The 21,890-nt window shown below is 30.2% G+C and overlaps 11 protein-coding genes across 11 annotated transcripts; 6 read left to right on the forward strand and 5 right to left on the reverse strand.

Annotated features, from left to right (window-relative positions):
• Positions 1-1,540: 1,540 nt before the first annotated feature.
• On the reverse strand, positions 1,541-7,477 carry Chro.50288 (hypothetical protein). Its single annotated transcript, XM_663379.1, has 1 exon — positions 1,541-7,477. The coding sequence occupies one exon, from the start codon at positions 7,475-7,477 to the stop codon at positions 1,541-1,543; it is 5,937 nt and encodes a 1,978-aa protein (XP_668471.1).
• Positions 7,478-7,576: 99 nt separating this feature from the next.
• Positions 7,577-8,377, forward strand: Chro.50289 (hypothetical protein). Its single annotated transcript, XM_663380.1, has 1 exon — positions 7,577-8,377. The coding sequence occupies one exon, from the start codon at positions 7,577-7,579 to the stop codon at positions 8,375-8,377; it is 801 nt and encodes a 266-aa protein (XP_668472.1).
• A 182-nt stretch (positions 8,378-8,559) lies between these two features.
• Positions 8,560-9,168, forward strand: Chro.50290 (60S ribosomal protein L13a). The annotated part of the gene is made up of 1 exon (XM_663381.1): positions 8,560-9,168. The coding sequence occupies one exon, from the start codon at positions 8,560-8,562 to the stop codon at positions 9,166-9,168; it is 609 nt and encodes a 202-aa protein (XP_668473.1).
• A 390-nt stretch (positions 9,169-9,558) lies between these two features.
• Chro.50291 (hypothetical protein) lies at positions 9,559-10,293 on the forward strand. Its single annotated transcript, XM_663382.1, has 1 exon — positions 9,559-10,293. One exon carries the CDS (start codon positions 9,559-9,561, stop codon positions 10,291-10,293), a length of 735 nt encoding a protein of 244 aa, XP_668474.1.
• A 25-nt stretch (positions 10,294-10,318) lies between these two features.
• Chro.50292 (PINT domain protein (proteasomal subunit) PFB0240w) lies at positions 10,319-11,596 on the reverse strand. The annotated part of the gene is made up of 1 exon (XM_663383.1): positions 10,319-11,596. The coding sequence occupies one exon, from the start codon at positions 11,594-11,596 to the stop codon at positions 10,319-10,321; it is 1,278 nt and encodes a 425-aa protein (XP_668475.1).
• Positions 11,597-12,127: 531 nt separating this feature from the next.
• On the forward strand, positions 12,128-12,586 carry Chro.50293 (histone H2A variant). The annotated part of the gene is made up of 1 exon (XM_663384.1): positions 12,128-12,586. The coding sequence occupies one exon, from the start codon at positions 12,128-12,130 to the stop codon at positions 12,584-12,586; it is 459 nt and encodes a 152-aa protein (XP_668476.1).
• Positions 12,587-13,112: 526 nt separating this feature from the next.
• Chro.50294 (hypothetical protein) lies at positions 13,113-13,370 on the reverse strand. The annotated part of the gene is made up of 1 exon (XM_663385.1): positions 13,113-13,370. The coding sequence occupies one exon, from the start codon at positions 13,368-13,370 to the stop codon at positions 13,113-13,115; it is 258 nt and encodes an 85-aa protein (XP_668477.1).
• Positions 13,371-14,321: 951 nt separating this feature from the next.
• Chro.50295 (pre-mRNA splicing factor) lies at positions 14,322-17,093 on the forward strand. Its single annotated transcript, XM_663386.1, has 1 exon — positions 14,322-17,093. One exon carries the CDS (start codon positions 14,322-14,324, stop codon positions 17,091-17,093), a length of 2,772 nt encoding a protein of 923 aa, XP_668478.1.
• Positions 17,094-17,319: 226 nt separating this feature from the next.
• Chro.50296 (hypothetical protein) lies at positions 17,320-18,405 on the forward strand. The annotated part of the gene is made up of 1 exon (XM_663387.1): positions 17,320-18,405. The coding sequence occupies one exon, from the start codon at positions 17,320-17,322 to the stop codon at positions 18,403-18,405; it is 1,086 nt and encodes a 361-aa protein (XP_668479.1).
• A 30-nt stretch (positions 18,406-18,435) lies between these two features.
• Positions 18,436-19,551, reverse strand: Chro.50297 (nucleotide-binding protein). Its single annotated transcript, XM_663388.1, has 1 exon — positions 18,436-19,551. The coding sequence occupies one exon, from the start codon at positions 19,549-19,551 to the stop codon at positions 18,436-18,438; it is 1,116 nt and encodes a 371-aa protein (XP_668480.1).
• Positions 19,552-20,406: 855 nt separating this feature from the next.
• On the reverse strand, positions 20,407-21,630 carry Chro.50298 (hypothetical protein). Its single annotated transcript, XM_663389.1, has 1 exon — positions 20,407-21,630. One exon carries the CDS (start codon positions 21,628-21,630, stop codon positions 20,407-20,409), a length of 1,224 nt encoding a protein of 407 aa, XP_668481.1.
• Positions 21,631-21,890: the final 260 nt, after the last annotated feature.

Consider the following 21,890-nt stretch of genomic DNA (forward strand, 5'->3'; position numbering starts at 1 on the left):
TTATTTTGCTGCAACTTTATGCCCTCAACAGACTTATTGTGCTAAGCATAGCAATCAAACAAGTTTTTTAAATAGGAACTGGCATTATTCTTATCGCCATCAGTTTGCACTTCAAGATTACGTAGTTTTCTGTGATCATTTACAATCAGTTAGGCTTGTTTGGAAACTGCAAGTATCAAAAGATCATGAATTAAATGACGTTACAGCTGAGATGGCCGAAAAAACTTTAATCACTGTCATGCAAAGATTTCTAGAATATGCACGAACAAACGGAACACATAACTTTTTTTTGTCAGCTCCTAGTCTGAAGTATAATAATAGAAACGATAATTCAGAAGAATCAACACCATTAAATAAAACTTCTGTTTTTGACAAGGATGAAAGATGTCATCTTGAGCAGCTTCAGTCATGTAGCTCATCTGAGTCACTATCATCACAGTTAGATTTAAGCAAAATTCAATTACAGTTCGCTTCACAAATAAATTCGCAGGTACCGATTTCACAATTCATGATACAGCAAAATTCTCCGGTTACTTTCAACCCAGTAATTAGTTCTTTAGCGCAGCAACAATCATATCTTCATGACTTTATAAACTATCTAGATAATACTAAGAAGCTTGATACAAGCCTTACCATTGAAAGGTTAAAAGCCTTTAATATGCTTTCATCCTCCCAAAATACAACATCTATTCAAATGTCAGATAACTTGAGTAATTGCTCGAGCTCTGGAACAACTCCTATATCTATTGATTGCAGTGACACTCCAACTATGGCGCATGCAAGAATGGTTAAAGCAACAATTAACAATTGTGAAGATAATGGAGGCACTCATAAAAACAGTATAGTTAATGTTGACATGGAGTCTCAAATTATTACCGGTGATAAAAATAGCGCTAAAAGTCAAAATCTACAACAAGATTTAATTGAATCTTTGAGAAATAGCTCATTAATAGGGAGTTCAATACAAAACATTTGTGGAATTAATCAATCAATTGCTCTTGGAAACTTTTCTCAAGTACAGCTTCCTACAATTTTGCACCCAACTGGAACATCAAGTCCATATTTAATACTCAATACTAACTCATCTATGTATCCATATTATATCCCATTAAATCATATGGGCTCATACGAAACACAAAGTTTATTAAATAACTCTGGAATTATTAATAAGCAAAAAAACGACTCAAATTTAACCCTTTTCCCTTTAAATTCTCAAATTCACTCAGAAATGGCTGTTCCGTTTGGAATTTCTCCAGGTGTATGTCAATCAAATAATGCTAATGCTAATTTGAGTAAAAACAATTCTCAAAATTCTGTATTTTCAAATGAATTAAAGTTTGTTCCGCAATTGAATTGTGTTGCACAAAATACAACCCTGCTACCTGAGAACGAGAAAATAATACAAATAAAAACATCAAACCCAATTAATACAACTACAATATTAAAAAATGGGGATAATTAAAGTGTAGCTCAATAGGGGAATCCAAAAGGGAAGTATTAAATTTTTTAGCATTTTTAGACATGCAAAATAATAATTTAATTATAGATATCCTTCATAAACTTTAAAAATATCTTGTATAGGCTTTGAAAAAATAATTTTTGTGTTATCTTTGTAAAGACAATTCTCAGCAAGCATAGATTCCAAAATTAATTCAATCTCGCAGGAGCTAAAGAAAGAGAAACGCGAGGTGAATTCTGACAAATTAAATATTGGCGATCTGTGAATTAATGAAGAGATGAAATAAATCAATAATCCGCAAAGTGGCAAATTTATTTGTCCATCAACAGAAACAAAACAATTGATTTGTGGTCTATTCAAGTAAATTTCTGGAGGTACAATAAAATTTAATTCAAAAACTTCAAATAGAGATTTTTTAATATTGCTAACGATCAAATTTAACTCTTTTTCGTTAAATAATTGTAAAACGACTTCATTCGACCAAAGTAGCCATATTCTTGTTGGAACATTAATTGGTATTAAGATATTTCCATTATTTTTCGTTAATTTATTATCATTATTATTAAGATTATCAATGTTAAATTCAATTAACTTATTATTTATAGAACAAAATAATGAAAATAACCAATTTCCTTCTGTCGGTATTCTTATACATATTCTAAGTATTTCCAATAAATAAATAATATGATAAATAATAGGTAACCTAAATTCATAGAAAAGAATTCCCGAATCAACAAATTTTGACCCTATTATTAATAATTCAGAAATTAAATCAGAAAATTTTAAAAAAAATATCTCTTCAATTTCGTTTATTGTTAACCAGGGACTGTTCTTCAATGTATATATAATAATTGAAATTGATTTCATTATTAGATTATGCTCATTTGAGCTGGAGTCAATTATAAATCTCGAAACAGCTTTAATAATTTTAAAAATTGGGTCAATGGTCTCTCTACTTGAATTTTTTAGTTTTGTTTCAGAAAAATTCAATAGAATCTCAGAAATTGAAAAAATAGAAGGCAATTTGCTAAATTCCAAGGGATCAGAATCCATTGCACCTAAAAATGGAATATTTATTAATGAGTATTCTACTTCCATGAAATTGGGGAGATACTTGTTGCTAGTATGCTTATTTAAATAAATTGCTGTAATGTTGGATATTTTTGGGTTTTTATTATTGCTATCTTCAAAATATTCTGAATTTCCGAGATTATCTGTCTTGTTCGAAATCGCTTCATCCTCTTTTGTAACATTCAGATTCATTTTATTTTTTAAAAATTGAGAATCTACCATCGACTTTTCAGTATTCAGATTCAATTCCTCAGAGAAATCTTCAAGTGAATTCTGTTGATCAACTACCTCATTTAATAATCTGAATAATTCTTCATCGTTTTTATTTGATACCTTTTCATAAAAATTGTGATCATTCCATTCTATTTCTAAAGTACAATTATTCTCTATCAAGTTATTTAAATGATTTAACACAAATGCTCCATTGGTATTTTGAGCGTTAACATTAAATTTTGTACCTTTTGAATAATTAATCTGTAGGAAAGCAAAGCAAAGATTAAAAATTTCACGCCAAACAATTGTCTTGCCAAAGCAGTTTAGTAACATTCTCCTAGTTGGTGCAAACCTATTTGAATAATTATGGAGGGATTCTTCAAATTTTGATAAATCTGAATTACGATGAATCTGTTTCAAAATATTTTTGTTAATAGAGTCCTCAAAGTACTTTTTAATTTGTTCTTCGGTTAATATATTATGATTAGCTAACCTAAAAATTGGCTTAAGCATTATTTTTTTTTGTGTAAGCAACTCTGATTTAATAAGATTAATAACAAGTAAATAATCTATTTTTGAAAATGAAATATTTGAATCTTTACCACCAGAACTATAGAAATTATGATATTCATTATTTACTGAATAATTTAATAGAGGTATGATGTTAGAAGCTATTATAGATGAGTTTGATTCTTTGGTAGCAAATACTCTCCACCTATTAGAAAATGAATTAACTTCTAGTAAATGACTCCAACAAATCCTTTGTTTTTCTTTCAATTTTATTGCTTCCAGCAACTTTGAGTTCAAAGGGTAAATTGTTTTTAAACAAGAAAAAATAAATTCAATAATATAAATTGAGTTGTTTCCTGATATTACACTTATTTCTTGGATCAATGACTTAATTCGCAAAAACTGAAGGCTAAATAAATTACCTTCAATTTTTTTTTCTTTGCAAAACGAAAGTATTCTAAATAAGTAATTGTTAGAGACTAATTTTTTATTCTTCATATTTACTTTATTATTGATAAATAGTATAATGTATAGCAAAATTATATCTTCCTTACTTAATCTCAAGAATGCTCTGAGTAATTCAATCTTATCTGTTCTTTCAATCTCATTGCAATTATTATCAGTTTCTTTTGTTTCCAACAAATGTTTTAGCGTATTTGGAATATAATTTTCACTAAGTATTTGAGTTCTAATTGTAGAATTAAAGTTAATATTTTTATTTTTGGAGATCAATGAATTGTCTTTTTTTATAGTATACATCGAAGAGTTTGTAATCGAGTAAATATTGTGAATTGTCTTATAATGAGAAATCATTGCTGGATGTGTTGAATATAAAGCATGGCATATATGACATTGATAACGGGGATCACGAATTGGATGAAAACTAATTCTTTTAGTAGAGTCTGGATTATTTGAAAAATTGAATTCTTCTAATGACAACGAATCAACAACACGTATTAAGTATTTCAATGTTGTTAAAGGGCTTATTGCCAGCTCATTGGAAATATTTTTTATTTCTGGTGAGGCTAATGATAATACAATATGAGTTTTATCTTTCGGTTCATCGAATGTATTTGATGAATTTGCATTGTCAGATAACAATTGTCTAGCGTACTTTTCCAGCTGGTTTCTTATATTTATTGATAATAATGGATTAATTTTCCAATTTCTTTTCAACAATATGTCTGGGAAAACTGCAATATAGTTATATGGTTTAAACTCTATAATATAGTTATGTGTATCAATAGACTCCCTGTTTAAAATTGCCCAAAATTGTTCAAATTGATCATTATTTTTTAAACTATATGAAACATTTGTATGTTTAATGTATTCAGTTAGCCTCTCTATTTCATTCTTCCCAGCATCAATAAGAATAGGAATCTTCAAGTTATATTCCAATTTCCATATTGGCGATGATATTGGAACGCTCTCTATATTCATTTGATTAATATTTGAAATTTTAAAATTAGATTTATCAATTTCTTTAGAATCGTCTATCGAAAAATTAATGAAATTAAGTTTGCAAAGTAGAAATAAAAGTTTGTATAAGACAGCTATTGCTTTCCTACCTTTCACATAATTCTTCATGTGTTTTTTTTTCCCATATCCAAAAAAGTTTTTTTTTGGATAATTCCTTGTAAGTGTTTCATAAAGATTGGATGGAAGTTCTTTTATACGTGTATTTTGACCAAATTTGAAAGTCTCACTAGTGCCATATAGCAGGTATTCTTCAATAAATCTTGATCTATGTCCAAATCCTATTACTCTAAGAAATGTATCTATTGTCATATTGTCTAGAATTTCTTTAGAAGACAGCAAATCACATTTAAATCCACCTTCTTTGCATAAAAAAAGCAAGTGATGATGTAAAATCTTTAAACGTATCATAATTGGAAATACAAATCCATAGTGCGCAAGAATTTTTTGGCTAAAAGATAAAAATCCTAGTTTTCCTTGGCTTGACTGAATTTTTATTCCACCCTTAGATAAATTTGAAAATCCAAGGCTAATTCTTTTTGAAGGATCAAAACTTATTTTTTTATTAAACTCTGTCCCAGGAATATCGAGTTTTGAATCAGAATTGTTTATTTTAGAACTCAAATCATTCACGGAATTATCATCTCCATTAATTTCTATGTTTAACGATGCAACCATAAAATCTGGGGTATTTAACATAACTGTAGCATCTCCTATTTTATTTGTTAGTAATCTCGGTATATTTGCTTGATTCGGATCGTCACATATTGCTTTTGTACCAATTTGAGACAAAATAGCGTTAGAAGAATGATTTGATTGATTAATAACCGAAACTTCTTTTTGTTTGTTTGGGGATAACGAATTGGATGCATCAATTATTGCAGCAACCTGTGAAAGTTCCTTTTTCCTTCTTTCAATTGCAGATTTAGTTGTAGATGATCTTTTGTTTTTTAATTCAGTAGCTTTTAAATCCCTCGCTTCGTCTTCTTTGTAACATTTCAAGGAAAAAAAAATCGTGACTTCTCCGGAAGAAGATAATGCATTATTATTTTTGCATGGAATAATGCTTGATTCCTTCGAATACTCATCTAATTCCAAAATTTTAGATAATATTCTTTTAATAGTTTTTCTGTCAGGTCCGTTTTGAGTATTTTCAGCTTCTGAAAAAAGCTTCGCAATTTCAGGGATCGTAAGAATTTTTGACTCATCTATCCATTTTTTCATTAGGACTAGTCTTTTGACAAATTGTTCAGTAACCCCGGATAATTCCATTTTTTTATCTGGAAAAGCCTCACTAAACATTATTGCAATATTTTTTATTTCAGATTTTACGTCTACTTTATTTTTATCATAATTATCCAGATCTATAGTAAATTTGTCAGTTTTATTATTTGTTACTGTCTTCAAAGAGAAGATAATATTATTAAAATAATATCTATACATGAATGTCCGATTATACCTTTGCGGAATCTTATTAATTATCTTTATTTTGCACAAATCTGATAGCAGTTTTCCGAGCCTTTTCATGCTTATACCAAATACTTTTACTATATCTAGAGAGACTAAACCAACTCTTCCGCTGGCTCTTATTAACCATAAGACTTGCGCTGCCTCGGTAATTTCAAATATTTTATTTCCAGTGGAAACTTGAGTTTCTTCTTGATATAAGTCATGAAAAAAACCATTATTTGTATTAGCTTTATCTTCATTATTCAGGTTATTTCTTTGACAATTAGAGTCTTCATTATTGGTAATATTTAATTCAGAAACATGAGTCTCTGCCTTAACAGTAATTTCAGACGATAAGTCAATGGTTGTAGATGGAAAGGCATCCTTTAAGCACAGACAAGGAGAGTATGATTTAGTTAGTGGATGCCATGCGAATACTCTTCTAACATTTTTCGTTAATAAAAAATCTCTCAATTTGTTAAAAACCTTATTGGCAGTTCTCTGTGAGCAGATTAGGTGATCTGCTGAATTCTCGTCATGAACGATCATAAATCCTGCGCAAAGAGCTCTAATATCTTTTTCCCATGCTATTTTTCCAGGCGCTTTATATTCTAAAATTCTTACAATCTCAGTGCTCAGGGGTTGAATGTGTTGATACCAAATTAACTGGGAAATTTCTCTAGGAATAAGATTAATGTCAAAGAACCGAGTTAACCAAATAATTGCAGAAAGATGACCTCCTGAAGATGAGTTTGAGTCCTCATTGGGAAATAATCTTTTTTTATGATTTGTCGGCATTGGAATAGAGAACCTAACAATATTGTCGTACTTATATAGATACTTGAGGTGTTGAAACACCATTTTGGGATCCATTTTAAGTAATCTTGAAATTTCATATTGCCAACACCCATTAAATCCTTTACTTGCAATTGCCATATATACAGAAAGCCTTCCTTCAACTTCAGATATATTTGAGAAAATATTCAAGTCTAATATATGATTCTTTATACAATCATTTGCTTCAAACAGTAGATTTTCTGAAGAATAATAATCTGTACCATTCTTGAAAGAATGCACAATTCCATTTAATTTATCCTTTACAAAGGTGTGTTTGTGGGAAGCAATTATTTCTATTATTTTTCCTTTATAAGAAGGATTTCTAAACAAAAATGCAAAATTTCTATATGGCCCACTTAATATTCTCGAAATAACTTTAATAAATAACTCATCGATAGAGCTTCCACTCCAGCCGAGAAATGATAGCTCTTCAAGTGTAATTCTTGAAAAAATTACATCCATTAGTTTACAATAATTATTGACAGGATAACAAATATGTTCGCGCGTAAAATAGCATGATGAAATTTGTGAATTAGTAAATATTATGGGATTTGTTCAATTATGGATGCAAATATACTAGAAATGATTGATTTAGAAGAGCTGATTATGATTGAGGGCAGATTAAAAAATAGTATTCTTGATTTAAATAAGTTGGTATTCGAACTTTACAACGAAAATTGTAGAATATTACAGCATAATTTAGAACTAAATAGTTTGAAAAACAAGTCTTCAAATGCTAGAGAAAGAATGGGAAAATTACTTAAAAACGCATTTTTTCCTAAATTTAATAAACTGGAGGAATTTGATTCATTATCGTTGACATATAATTCTAAAAATGATGTTTGTTTATCAAAGTACGATAAAAATGATAAAGCGTTATTCAATCATTGTGAGGAAACAAAAAACTTTATAGGTAAAAAACCTGATTTAAATAATCATTTTAAACAATCAAAAGTGATGAAATATGGTCAAAATCCTCCTCTATTTAAAGAAGTTCAGTCTTCTGATAATCATACTAGCCAAGATTCCAATCAATGCGATCTGAATCCTGAATCTAGTTCAAAAAATAACGAGGGGCAAGCCGTAAATGTCGAATATGGTGATGTGACAAAGCACGTAATAAACTTGTTAATAAATGAAAACAATTACGTCAAGATTCAGTTTTCTGAGTTTGAAAATGATCAAATTAGAGAAGATTTTGCAAAAGAAATAATTAAAAGTATTGGTCTGAAGCCAATATATTTTGATTGCATAAAAAATTTATTAAAACATATTGAAAGTAAGAGCGAACATGTTGAAAACTTAATTGATATTGCAAATTTAGATCCATGGGAAAATGATCATAAATTCCTCAAGAACTAGTTATTGATTCCGCTTTTATTTTAATGCGGTAATTAGTACCGCACTAAATGTAGACGCGCATAAAGCAATGTCTGTCTCTGAATAATAATTGTAACATAGTTTGACACCATTTGCTGAGACTCTAGTAAATTCAGAATAAATAAAAACTTGGATTATTCACCCTAATTTTTATCTAACAGAAAATGATGAAAGAGAAGATTGTGATTGATTGCCGTGGCTCATTATTGGGGCGTTTAGCATCTGTGATCGCGAAGGAATTATTAAACGGCCAGAAAATAGTCGCAGTAAGATGCGAAGGAATAAATATATCGGGATCACTCTATAGAAACCGTATGAAGTACCAAGACTTTTTACGTAAACGAATGAACACAAATCCAAGAAAGGGACCTTTCCATCATCGTGCTCCTTCGAAGATTCTATTTAGAGCTGTTCGCGGAATGATACCACATAAGACTCCAAGAGGTGCTGCTGCACTAGCTAGGTTAACTACAATAGATGGCTGTCCTGCTCCCTTTGACAAAGTTAAGCGTGTCGTTGTTCCATCATCACTTCGTGTATTGCGTTTAAAACCCCAGAGAAAGTACACTACGCTTGGAACATTGTCATCTTTAGTTGGGTACAACAAATGTAAGACTATTAATGCATTAGAGGAAAAGAGAAAGGAGAGATCTCATGCGTTCTTTGTTAAGAAGGTTGCCAAAGATAAGGCTCTAAGAGCTGCCCAAAAATCCGTATTTAGCAAATTATCTACTGAGGAACAGACGATCTTAAGATTGGCAGGTCAAAACTAAGAAGCCTTCTTTAGCTTGTTAAGTCTGCCGAGATCTGCTTCAATATACGGATGAAACGAGGTACAATCATATAGGTTTATCTTGTTACTTTATAATTACATTTTAGGCAGATATTGGTTTTAATTGTAGTTGGTCATTCGGACTGCCGTTGCAGTTAACCATTAAGATAGAGTTGCTAGGTAATACAGTTTTCATAAGTTTCTTTGCTTAATTCGATATAATGCCTGTGGTATTACTTACTGCTTTTTTTTTTTTTTTTGATTTGCCCTCTCAATTTCCCTCTCAATTTCCCTCTCAATTGCCATGTGTTTTGTCGGCGGTAAATACCTTATCCTAAAATTAATATAACACACATTAATGTAATGATATGGATGCTCGATTAGTTATTTCATGTGGCTCACAAGTTTCAAAGTTCCAGAGGGAGCAAAAAAAATACTAAATGAAGGTATGGTTGATGAAATTACATCTTATTTGCCTATTGTTCTAGCTCTCAGAAGGTGGCAACTTTCATTCTGTTCAAAGCTACATGGGGTATCTTTTGGTTCTTTTTATAGAAGAGTTTCAAATAAAGGTCCAAGCATCTTAGTTGTGCGTGATACCAACGGCGTTGTATTCGGTGCATTTATTTCCGAGTCAATAAGAAATTCAACTAATTATTATGGAACAGGTGAGATGTTTGTTTTTACATACAAGCAACTATCTGCTATTGATACAAAAAACCCAACAGAAAAAACCGAATTTAACTATTTAGAACCAAGTAAAAGTAATTGCGACCTCAGGACATCGATGAAAGATTGCTTTACAGAATTTGCAGTTAGTGAATATAGACTTGCACGAGAAGAAAGCAACTTTAGAAAAAATGGAGACAATATAAAGGAATCATCAAAATCTATTTCACGAATAAGCGTTTTTCCATGGAGTGGCAAAAATTGCTTTTACATATATACTGATAACTCAAGGATTGCAATAGGAGGTGGTGGCTCATATTCATTAACAATCGATGGAGAGTTTTTTAGAGGTTGGTCATCTCCATGTTCAACATATGATTCTCCAACTCTATCAAGCCACGAGGACTTCCTTGTTAATGCATTCCAGGTCTGGACATTAGTGGATGATTATCAATAAAACTTAAATTACTAACTGAAAATAACTATGGTTTAACGTTACTTAATTTTGGGAAAGGATCATTAACAGAAAATACTATCACTTGATGCTCCCAAGAAATGTAGCCTTTAATATAACCTAATTTTATTAGGTTTGCACAAATACATGCCATTTCCTGTTGGTCAAATAATTCATCTGACTGCCACTTGAAGCCTGCATCAAAAACAGAAAATGTGAGTTTATTTGGATCGCCTTTAAGATTTTTACGACACCAATTGCGAATTCTCCTCATTAAATTCCTATATAAAATAAACTTAACTTTTTCAATGCAAAGTATAGTTCCATGATTTATAAATAACGATGAGTATTTTTCAATTGCAGCGTCAAATCGTTTAATATTACCTTGTAATATAGCTTTTGATATCTCAAAATAGTGTTCTAGGTTGTACTTTTTAAGCAGTGAAATATTAGGGATAAATCCTAACCTAAATTTTACAGGTATCAAACATTCAAGTATATTTCTTTTTAATTGATTGTTCTTTCCGCTGTTTCCAAATGCCCAGATTAGTTGTTCTTCAGCAAGAACAAATCTATCTTGTTGCATATACAATTTCCCTAGAAAATAACAAAATAATACCATTGGGCCTTTTGGAACTCTATTCCGATTAATATTGGATGATTCTATATGTTTTAAAAATGTTGAAGCCATTTGCATATTTCTTAATTGCATGCAACACTTAATGCTTTCAGTCATCAAAATTACATACCCAGCTTGTCTATCATCGTCACCTCTAAATTTCCCAATTTGCTGCCTGATCGAATTTAGGACTGAAATTTGATATTTATTTTGATAATCTTCATTTTCGTCATCATCTAAATCTCCAGAATTAAGCATCGTATCTGCCATAATACCTATCTTTGATATTAATATGCACGTTGATGATAATACTGGAACCACCCAGTGACAGGGAAATGCTTCTTGGTCTCGATATATTTCAATCCAAGAATTCAGAATTACAGTCCCATTAATAAGAATATTGGCCCATTGGCAATTTTTTTTCATTAATTCCTTATATAATTCTAAAAAGTTTTCGATAATTACTGAAAGAGACCCAGAAAATAGATTTTTTTTATTTTGGAAATATTTTTGGGTGAGCAGTTTGATGTCCTGGGTATAAAAAGAACAGAGATCGCCTTTAATAGTATTTCTAAAATTCCTCAAATTAAATAGGTTCGACAGATTTCTCCCATCTCTATTTGAAACAGATAAATGTACAGATGCGATCCACTCCAGGATGTTCTTATATTCATTTGAAGAAACCATTCTTTGACATCTTAACTATTATCAAGAACTGGCGCACTACCTAGAGACCTTTTTTTCCAAACTAAAAGCAAAAATACTTATTGATGCAGAACTAATAATTTTAACCTTAGCCAGATTGTAATACATATATAATAATAATACATATGAATATTTATAAACGTAAATAAGAAATTGAATACGATTGTAATCGCATTTTAGCGTTGATTTGAATAGAGGTTACTACTCTAATTTCAAAAATAAGTGTATTATTAATGAGCAAAACCCATATAAACTAACCAAAATGCAGAGGTCGAAATTAAAAATGTAATAGAGTTAGAAAAACAAAATAGTGACACTTTACTTTTTTACGATTTAAAAATTACTCATGCAATTTACTGTATTGCGGTATTGAGTGCGCGCCTAATGTCTAATTTGTCCACATGAAACAAAATAATCTGCTCATTATATCATCTGATAAAGTTCATTTGTATTGAGCTTAACGAAGAAATATCTTTTTAACCAAGACTGCTTATATTTTTAATATTGCTAATTATGGATGGCGCAACCTCATCAGGTAAAATAGGTGGTAAAGTTGGTGGCAAGGTTGGTGGAAAAGGAAAAGCAGGTTCTGGTAAGGGAAGTAAGAAGCAACCGACTTCCAGAGCAGCTCGTGCAGGGCTTCAGTTTCCAGTCGGCCGTATTCAACGTATGCTAAAGCATCGTATTCCAGGAGATTGTCGTGTAGGTTCAACTGCCTCTGTTTACGCAGCTGCAATTTTGGAATACTTGACCGCTGAAGTACTCGAATTGGCTGGTAATGCTTCAAAGGATCTTAAAGTCAAGCGTATTACGCCTAGACATCTTCAACTTGCCATTAGAGGTGACGAAGAGCTGGATTCCCTTATTAAGGCCACAATTGCAGGTGGTGGTGTAATACCTCACATAGAAAAGTCTCTTATGGGTAAGGCTTTAATAGGGAAAAAAGGTAAAAAGGGTAATATGAGTCCATGAAGTTTATTATTACATTCATCGGTCAATTTAATGTGAGAGAATGAACTTTTAGATATTTATTCTAATTAGTTTGTTCCTAGGTTAGTTTGCAATAATGCGTGACTCTTCCAATCCTAGAAAAAGTATTAATTATCTATTTTAAGAGTGATAAATTATACTTTGTTTTGTTTTCTTTGCATAACACCGTAGTTATGAACTCTCGCAGTGTTTACATCCATAATGGTTATTTGTTCCCTAATGAAATCTAAGGAATCCTGGTATAGTTTTATCGTGTTTTTAGCTGTAGAAAGATTACTCTTTAACACTTCAATTGCTTCTTCCAATGGATATTCTAATATCGTATTTGCCTAAAAGGAGTTAAATAATCAAATAATTCTTTAATAACTTACACCTAGCCAAAGGTAAATTGTATTTGACGGAGGAGAAGAACATTTTGCAAATAAATTGTCAGAAACAGGAAAGTATAATTCGTTTTTATTCAAGTTATTCTCCTAAATTAATATTAATGTTCTAGATTTTTAAACAATTAACGTACCAGCAATTTTTTTCTTTGAAAAACCGATTCTATTGCCAATTCAATATCTGGAATCTTGGCAATAAGAGATTCTTGTTGAGTCTTTATTGAACTTTCCATTATTTTATATTTTCTATTAAGTAACTGAATATTTTCTAATATACCATAAACTGGTCTATCGCCAACAAATTCTTCTATTGATGAAATAAATAGAGCCTTAGGGACATTTCCTGGCCCAACTTCTTCTTTAATTATAAGATCAGAAATCATATTATTCAAAAGCCAGCAATTAATGACTAATAATAAAATATAGAAATTATTAGAGCGCTAATATCTTCTCACAAAATGATTTCTGGAATAATCACTGGAAGAAGTAAAGTTATCTCTTTATTTATTCAGTGCATGCTTCTTGTAAAAGTAAGTTATCCCTGTTAGACAATTAAACCATTTTATTTTTGCTAGGTGACAAGTGTAAAAGATGCAAATAATTTCCTAAATGTATTAAATGTAAGTAACAATATTTATCATAAAAATCTCATCAGTATTAGGAGAACTCAAGAGGAGATTTTGAAAATATTTTTGAATTGGTCAATGCCTGCAATGATGAATTATCTTCGCTTTTATTAGAAGTTGTATTCACTAAGGGAGATAACGAAAACGACTTCATTGGTCTAAGGAGCAACGTTCATTCTAATGTTGAAAGCATAGAAAGCATAAGCAAAGAAAAGTTTGGATTTCTAAATCTTGGACTTAAGAAAATTAAAGATTATAATGAAATAAAAGGTATGTAAATTTTACATAATTTGGATTGGTATTAATAGGTATGACAGATATTTTAAAACTAATAACTGAGAAAGGTAAGTAAATATTAAATCGTGTCAATCTTCTGACTTTTTCAAAAGATTACCCCATTCCATTTGAGGAAATCTGCTCGCAAAAGTCCTTTGAAAATTGTTCCATAGAAGAAAGTAAGTTTAATATTAATTATTAAATTGATTTACGATAAAACATTCAGTAGAAAAAACTATCTCTTTTCTTGAAGATGAAAAATGGATAATTAAAACTAAGGAAGGTATAATAGAAGGTCCAAGGGCATATGTGGAACTATTGATTAATGAGCAATTTAATACAAAATAAGCGAATATAATCATCCAAATAAAAATGCGGTAATTTAGAAACAAAAATTAGACGCATTTAAATGCAAAGATTTTGTTTGTAAGAATGAATAATTCTTATACATATCCTCTTGGAATAAGTTCTTCAGATCTACAGATTTCAAAAAAACATAATATTTTTGGCGAGCCACCGCCAGACTATGTTCCTGGAAAAGGCCGTGGTGCTATTGGGTTTGCAAGCGGAGTCAGTAGAGATGATCAAACAATTACAATTGAGGCTGATGTTGGTGATTATTCTGATACCAAATTTGATAAATTTTCTGGCTTTAATGAACATCTATTCAATGATATTAAATACGATGATGATGATCTGCAAGCAGATTCAATATATGAAATGATTGAAGAGAAATTATCTATCAGAAGAAAAAAACAAAAAGAAAGGAAACTTAGAGAGGAAATTCTTAAGGTAAGAGAACATAGGCCGACTTTACAAGAGCAGTTTTCAGGTCTTAAGAAATCTTTGGGGGACGTAAAAATTGAAGAATGGGATCAAATTCCTGAGCCAGGGGACTATTATATTAAGAACAAGAAACCAAAACTTTTCTTGCCCGTACCAGATGAAATTGTACAATCTTCACATAAGAACTTGTTTGAAGCTCTAACCCAAAAAGACTGTTCTAATTCAGAATTAAACACTGAACTTACTACTGAATTGAATGAACTTGGAACAGCTAAGGGTAATATCCTTTCTTTGAAATTAGATGAGGCAATGGGCAGCGTTTCTGGACAATCTGTTATTGACCCATCAAAATATCTCAGTTCTTTAAACACAGCTGGTATTAAATTAAATGGAGATCTATCTGATATTAAAAAAGCAAGACTATTACTTAAATCAGTAGTAAATACAAACCCTAAACATTCTCCAGGTTGGATAGCTGCAGCCAGATTCGAAGAGTTCGTAGGTAGAATTTCCCATGCAAGAGAAATTATTGCAAAAGGTTGTGAAATGTGTCCAAAGAATGAAGATATTTGGCTGGAGGCTATTAGATTAGGAAAGCCAGAACAAATAGACAAAATAATTGTGAAATCAATAAAATTTATCCCAAACTCAACTAAAGTTTGGATGGTGGCAGCTAATAGAGAGACAAATAAAAATAAAAAGTTACTAATAATTAAAAAAGCTCTTGAATTTATTCCAAATTCAATTAAACTTTGGAAAGAAGCAATATCACTTGTTGATAATGAATCTGAAAAAACTCTATTATCAAAGGCTGTAAAGTGTGTACCTCAATCTGAGGAGCTTTGGCTAAGATATGCAAGATTAAGCGAATACTGCGATGCGCAAAAGATACTGAATGAAGCAAGAAAAGTATTGCCTACATTTCCTGGTATTTGGGTAGAAGCAGCAAAGTTAGAAGAGCGAAATGGAAAAGTTGAGAAAGTTGACTTAATTGTTAAACGCTGTATTTCAAATTTATCCGCTAAAAGATTTGTACACTCAAGAGATGATTGGTTAAATAGGGCAGGGGAATGCGAAAAAGAGGGTTATTCAAATACATGTATTTCAATAATAAAAAATACATGGAATCTTGGAATTGATGATGACGTAGTTAATGATCAAGTTTTTTCCTATATAGATAACTTCATAAAATCAAATAATATAATATCTGCACGTGCTATGTTTGAATCATCTGCAGATATGTTTAAGTCAAAGGAATATTTTTGGATAAAATGGGCTAATTTTGAAGAAAAGTATGGTAATTTTGAAAAGGTAGATCATGTTTTACAAAAATCACTTAAGAATTGTCCGGAAAAACAAATACTTTGGTTGAAAGCCGCACAAAATCAATCAGCAAATGGGAATGCCGAAATTGCACGATTAATTCTGTCGAAAGGATATTCTTCGAGCTTAAACGATAAAGAAGAAATAGTATTAGAGGCAGCAAGATTAGAACTATCTCAGGGTGAAATAGAACGTGCCAGGATTATTCTAGAAAGAGAAAGAACTAACTCTCCATCGGTACAAATTTGGGTTGAATCAATCAAGCTAGAAAATGACCAAAAAAACTATGACTTGTGTATACTCTATTGCTCTGAGTCTGTGAAAGAATACCCAAGCTCTCCAAATTTATGGCTTTTATACGGATTTATTTATCGAAAAGCCTTTCCTGATCGGGTCAATGAAACCTTGAAAATATACGAAGAAGGATTAAACTTTTGCAGCGATTCAATGGAATTGTGGTTTTCTACTATTGAATTATTAATGCTTTTGCAAAATTGGAAGAAAGCTAGAACATTTCTAGATTTGGCCCGTTCAAAAAACAAAAATCAACCAGAATTGTGGATGCAAACAATTAAATTGGAAAAAAATGCAGGCAACAATGAGTTTATCCCACAAATTTTATCTAAAGCATTAAAAGAATGCCCAAAATCTGGATTGTTATACGCAGAAAGCATTTTCACTGAACAAAAGCAAAAACAAAAATCCAAATCTTTAATTGCTTTAGAACAGTGTGGAAATGATCCTTATGTATTGGTTGCTATTGCAATATCATTTTGGAAAGAAAATGATTTCCATAAGTCAAGAAAATGGTTCAAAAGTGCACTGGAAATTGATAAAAAGATAGGTGATACATGGATACATTATATTGCATTTGAGTTGTTAAATGGGGATTTTCAATCTCAAAGAGACGCTTTAAATGACTTTATTAATGCTGCTCCAAATAAAGGGTTTGAATGGAACAATATTAGGAGAACTCATTTTTTCTGGGATCAGAAAAGCAATAAGATATTAATCATTTGTCTAGAGTTAATATATGGCATTGAAAAATCTTTTATTGTTTCAAATGAAATCAAACAACTTTTAGGATTAATTTAATTAATTTTTATATTTTTAAATTTTTATATAAATGTGGTAAATTCCAAACCTGTATTTTTTTTTTTTTTGCATCTTTAAAAAAGGTTAGGGTAAATTACAAAATAGTATTTTAGGTTTAAAATCATCTTAAATCAATTGCTTCAAAGAAAGTAATTATTTTTAGATAAAGATCAAGGTAGCAAGCCTGATTATTGAATTATTTAGTTTCTATAGCTTTTCTATACGCATGCAAAAAGCAAGTGAGCGAAGTAAATTATTTGATTTTTATGAACAAATCTTTATAAATAATAATTTATATAGTGAAAAAAAAACTTCAAATTCGGCAAATATTTTGAATCTTAAATATAAAATTGATGAAAAATCATCTCAAAAAAATTTTAATCTGTCAAAAGGTTGTCAATGTATCAATAATACAGATCAATTAATTGAATTGCTCAACCTAAAAAGCTATTTAGACTTTGAAAAAAAAACTTGTTGTCGTGATCATTGTAAAATTAATAAAAGTGATCCTAATTCAGGTGTAGAACTCAATGGATGGTCAAGATACCCTTTAAAAATAAGTAAATTCGAAGAGGAAAATGTTAAAAATTGGGACTTGTCTTATCATGGAACAACTCATAAAGCAATAAAAAGTATATTAAAAGACAAGAGACTAGTGATTCCAAATAATAAAACAGTTCATATTAGGAAAGGACATATCCCAAACCAATATTTTATTTTTACTTCACCCTCGCTTTTATATGCAAGCTTTGGATTGTATTCTGCACCGTTCAAAATCAAGGAGTCCAAAAAGTGGTGGCAAATAGTTGTTGAAATTGTCCAAAAACCCAACTCTTATGTTAAAGAATGGGAAACAAGTGGTCTGGGTAATTATGAATTTGATAAATATATAGGTAATTATGAACTCGAATGGAAATCTGATCAAGAAACGGGAAATTTAATTAAAGCTGTTTTAGTGAGAGAAATAAAAAATGTAGAACCTCCAATTTGTCAATATCCTGTTGGAACATACTTTTTGCATGATGACAGTTGGTGGTATCAACCATATGATGGGAGTGCTCCCTTTTGTCCTAATGAAATATCTTCTAATTGCGATTGTTATTTGAAACGAGGGGCTCGAATTAAAGGAGGAACTTGTCCAGTAGTTAATTATAGATTTAGTCAATTAAAGAAAAGACAGATTTGTACATCGGTAGAAAAATATTTGAGATCGCTTTCATTATTAAAATCAAATGAAAATGAATCATTGAATAATTTCGAAAAAGAAATATCGCAAAAGATCCCTATTAAAACAAGTCAAGCCTATATTTAAACATTATCTTGCTAATCTATAAATTGTAATTCACCAAGTTAACAATTCATTTTGGCATAGCTTAACTTCGTCCTCTTTATTTACAAATATTTTTATAAGATTGTTATATGAAATGATGCTTGTGTGATCGTCTGACCAATTAATCATAATAGCATATGAGCCCATAGTTTCGATTTGGTTAATTAATAATGTAGATGGTTCATATGTCTCATTAAATTGAGCCTTCCCAGGATCATAACATATTGCGCATCTACATAATTTCCTAATATCAATATATGAAACATTAAATTTGACCAATGGATCAATTGTATTTTCTTGTACAAAAATTTCCTTAATATCTTTCGGTATTTGACAGATAACTATCTTTCTATTATTATCAAATTCAAAATTTGGCTTATAGTCACTGTATCTATTCTTAGACAATTTTCTTGCTATAAATTCTGATAATTTTACAAACTCTAAATATACACTGTCATTTTTTTTTGCAGCAATAACATATGGAAAGTCAACCTCATTTGAATTGGAATGAAATTTACATTTCGAAAGGTTTGAAAATAAAGGAAAATTGAAGTTTGGCTCGAGCCCATATTTCTCAGTTATTAAGGAAAAATCACCTTTAGAAAATATTTCGTGTCTCTTTTCGCATCCATCGCAGATGAAGTAAGACATATTTTCAACAACTGTTAAAATTGGGATATTCAATTTATTAAATAAATGTATTCCTCTTTCCACATCTGCGATACTTAAATCTTGAGGGGTTGTAACTATTATCGCTCCATCAATTGCTATTGATTGTGCAATTGAAAGTTGAATATCGCCCGTACCTGGTGGGAAATCAAGAACTAAGTAATCAAGATCGTCCCAAACAGTTCCAGTAATTAGTTGTGTAACAATTGAACCTGCAATTGGTCCTCTCAAAATACTTGAAACCTTACTTGAACTATTTGAATCACTTCTCGTATTAAGTAAATAAGAATAGCTAATTAATTGCACGCCTTTATAGATAAGAGGAATAAAGCCCTCTCTCAAATTGTTATTTGGTATTATTGTATTATTTGTCTTAGAAAGTCCTCTTTTGTTTACTTTGGTCCTTATTTCTTCTGTCTCATTGCTAGGTTTTTTGTAAAATACCGTATTTGATTCCATAGGAACAAGTTGTTCAAGATTTGGGCCATATAAATCACAATCTACAATACCAACTTTCGCTCCCAATTGACTCAGAGTAAATGCAATATTTACAGCTAGAGTAGATTTACCAACACCTCCTTTGCAGCTACTAATTGCAATAATGTTAGATACAGCTTCAAGATTTGTATGTGTTTTCTCTTTAGAAATTATTTGATTTTTTTTGCTTGATTTAGAGGTAAATTTTATATTAACTTCTTTCACATAAATTCTATCATTTTTAATGATTTCAATGCAGCTTTTTTCAAATGAATCTTTTAGTGGGCAAATTGGCGTTGTCAGCTCCAAAGTAAACGATACTTCAGATGATTCTGGATCGAAATATAAATCTTTAACGAATCCACAGCTAACAATATCTTTATTTAGGTCAGGGTCAATAACCTTACTAAGAGATAATAAAATTTCGTTCCTTTTATCTTCTATTGATGCATTTCTGCGACTTTCTATTTTTTTTTCAACGAAAATATTGACTGAATTGACCCATCCTAATTCCAGCAATTCTTTTTTTATATTATCATTCTTATTAATATCGCTTGTTAAGGTAACATCGACTGTTCCACGATAATAATCATATCTGTAGTCTTTAATGATATTTTGCTCAATAATATTGCTTAATTTATCATCTTGATTTATGTTTGAGTTGATTGGATCGAAATGAATATTTTTCAATTGTCTAATAATCTAAAAAAAAAGTAATAAAGATATCTTCATAAGAAAAATAACATACCTGATCGTTTAGATCCATCTCATTGTCAGATATATCTGAATATTCCGATAACATATTCACTATTTTTTAAGCACCTAAAAGAATTAATTTTAATTAGAGCAATATGAGCGGCAATTGTAACTCTGACAATTTTCCTCGATATAATTTAATATCACTTCTAAATCCTCTATATCTATAAAACCATCTAAACATGAATGACAGGTTTTCAATTCTCCTTTAATTGTATCGATATAGTTTCGAATTTTTGATGGCAATATTTTTGGATCACTAATATATTCGCTAGTTACATTTTGCTTAAATACATTGAAAATAATAAATAAGTCTGTATCTGATTCACACGTTGGGTATTTATTAAATTTAATAAATAATAAATAATTTAAGATAGTTGATAATTGAGGGTTTGAAATTTTAGATTGCTCAGTAAAACTTTGAATTGAAAAATAATTCGACTTATTAAAGATATATAATATTCGATTAAGAATGTGAACGGTAAATAGCATATTGTCCAAATCATTGATAGACTTCCATAATAACTCATTGTTGTCTGGCTCTCTATTTTTCGTATTAATAGAAAAGTTAATTGCTTCCCTAATCGATTTTACATCTGAAAAAAGAACTCTTCGGAAATCTTGGATCATCTTGATATCATTAGACAATAGATTTTTGATATTATTATCGGAAATAAAATGGGATATAATAGATTGAAGAGAAACAATTTCTTCAGCTATTTCAAAACAATTCTCTTCGTCCAATTCGCTTCTTAAAGTAAAGTTAACCAAAAAAATGATTATTATATTTCTGCAAAATAACACGTAACATTTACTCCAAAAATCATGATTATATAATAGAGGAGCCCAATTTTGTATGAAATTAGTTACTATTTCTTGCGAAAGCGTAAGAAAATATTGGCTAATTTTTAATCTATTGTCTTTTATTTCTGATCTGGAATTGCTTTTATTGTAGTTAATTGTAATGTTTAATTCTAAAATTGCTAAGGACGTATGCGAAAACCACTTTCCAACGGATTTATATTGTAATGATTTAAGTAACTCAATTATTCTGTCCCTTTCAATAATATCAACATTGTCTATAAATTCAACTTCATAAATTTTCTTGACTTCAATCGATAAAATTGCTGCGATTATAGAAATATTTGCATTTATGATGTGGGATTGAGTTGGGGAAGGTAATCTTTTTTTAATATTTAAATCATTACTTTCAATAAGAAAATTGTGATTGGATTGGCTTTCGGTTATTTCTAAATGAGCAATTATTCCTCCTTCTGGTTGAATGATTGTTTCACATGTTACCATGAAACATAATAGTTCATTTCTAAAAATATCATATATTTGAGTATAAATTTCATCACATGATCTTGTTCTCCGCAGTTCTTCAATTATTTCTTGAGTAATTTCTGATATTCGACTGCTTATTTCTTCATATGAATCAGACAAATTATTTTTGTTTGGTATTATGGTTTCAAAAAGTCTATTAAATTTATCTTTTATTGAAGATAGATACACTTCTCTAATTTTTGAAATACTATTAAATATTTTTTTGTCGTTAACAATCG

The sequence above is a fragment of the Cryptosporidium hominis genome (genome assembly GCF_000006425.1).
Source record: "Cryptosporidium hominis TU502 chromosome 5 CHRO015087, whole genome shotgun sequence".
Taxonomy (NCBI): domain Eukaryota; phylum Apicomplexa; class Conoidasida; order Eucoccidiorida; family Cryptosporidiidae; genus Cryptosporidium; species Cryptosporidium hominis.